Raw genomic sequence first — 1,193 nt, forward strand, 5'->3', positions numbered from 1 at the left:
CGCCAGAATGGCTGTAAGAAACCCAGCCCAAGATGGAAATGTATGGGCTGCAAATAGGAAGGAAAAGTCAAAAGGAATTACTGAGGAGGGTGTTGAGCAGGAACTAATACAAACACAAATAAAAGCAAAGTCATAGGTGCTTTGAGAAAAGAAGAAATGAAGCATGTCTTTTAAGGGAAAAGAAAATCAGGAGATATAAATTCACAAAATTTGTTTTTGCAGCCCACAGTGTCCACTTAGTTCTGAGGCCAGTGGCCCCTCACAGACAAGTGGTACCTAAACCGAGGAGCCTTCCCAGGGCCCCCTTCACATCCTTGTTCCTCAGGCTGTAGATGAAGGGGTTCAGCATGGGGGTGAGCACGGTGTACATCACTGAGGTGATGGAGCTTCTCTGGGGAGAATGGGTCACAGCAGAAGTGAGATGGATCCCTACACCTGTCCCATAGAACAAGGAAACCACAGAGAGGTGAGACCCACAGGTGGAAAATGCTTTATATTTTCCCGCTGCAGAGGAGATTCTCATTAAAGAGGAGACAATTCGAGAGTAAGAGAAGAGGATTCCAATGAGGGGAACCACACCCAGCAGGGCAGTGGCCACAAACAAGAAGATGTTATTGATGAGGGTGTCAGAGCAGGCCACCTTTAGAATCTGAGCCAGTTCACAGAAGAAATGTGGAATTTCAGTGCCAGTACAGAAGTTCAGCCACCTCGACAGTAGAATATGAATCAGGGGAACCCAGAAAATGAGGAGCCAACACATGAGAACCAGGAGGCCACAGAAGCGGGGGTTCATGATGACCGTGTAGTGCAGTGGATGGCAAATGGCCACAAACCGGTCATAGGCCATCACAGTCAGGAGAAAACTATCCATTACAGTAAAAATCATAAAAAAATACACCTGAGTGAGGCACCCTATGTAGGAGATGCTTTTGCTCTGTGTCTGGATGTTCACCAGCATCCTTGGGACAGTGGTGGAGACGAAACAGATGTCCACCAAGGAGAGGTTGGCGAGGAAGAAGTACATGGGGGTGTGGAGGTGGGGGTCTGAGCTGACGGCCAGGATGATGAGCAGGTTCCCCAGCACAGCGACCAGGTACATGGACAGGAACACTCCAAAGAGGAGGGGCTGCAGGTCAGGATCGTCTGAGAGGCCCAGGAGGAGGAACTGTGATACTCCTGTGTGGTTTCCTGCT

General features: G+C 49.1%; 1 protein-coding gene across 1 annotated transcript; it reads right to left on the reverse strand.

The window, feature by feature from the left end:
- Positions 1 to 259: 259 nt before the first annotated feature.
- On the reverse strand, positions 260 to 1,193 carry LOC308616143 (olfactory receptor 7D4-like; the record flags this gene model as incomplete). Its single annotated transcript, XM_081232265.1, has 1 exon — positions 260 to 1,193. The coding sequence occupies exon 1, from the start codon at positions 1,097 to 1,099 to the stop codon at positions 260 to 262; it is 840 nt and encodes a 279-aa protein (XP_081088391.1). The 5' UTR covers positions 1,100 to 1,193.

This window comes from Mesoplodon bidens, assembly GCF_964165515.1.
Source record: "Mesoplodon bidens genome assembly, chromosome: 4".
NCBI classification, from domain to species: domain Eukaryota; kingdom Metazoa; phylum Chordata; class Mammalia; order Artiodactyla; family Ziphiidae; genus Mesoplodon; species Mesoplodon bidens.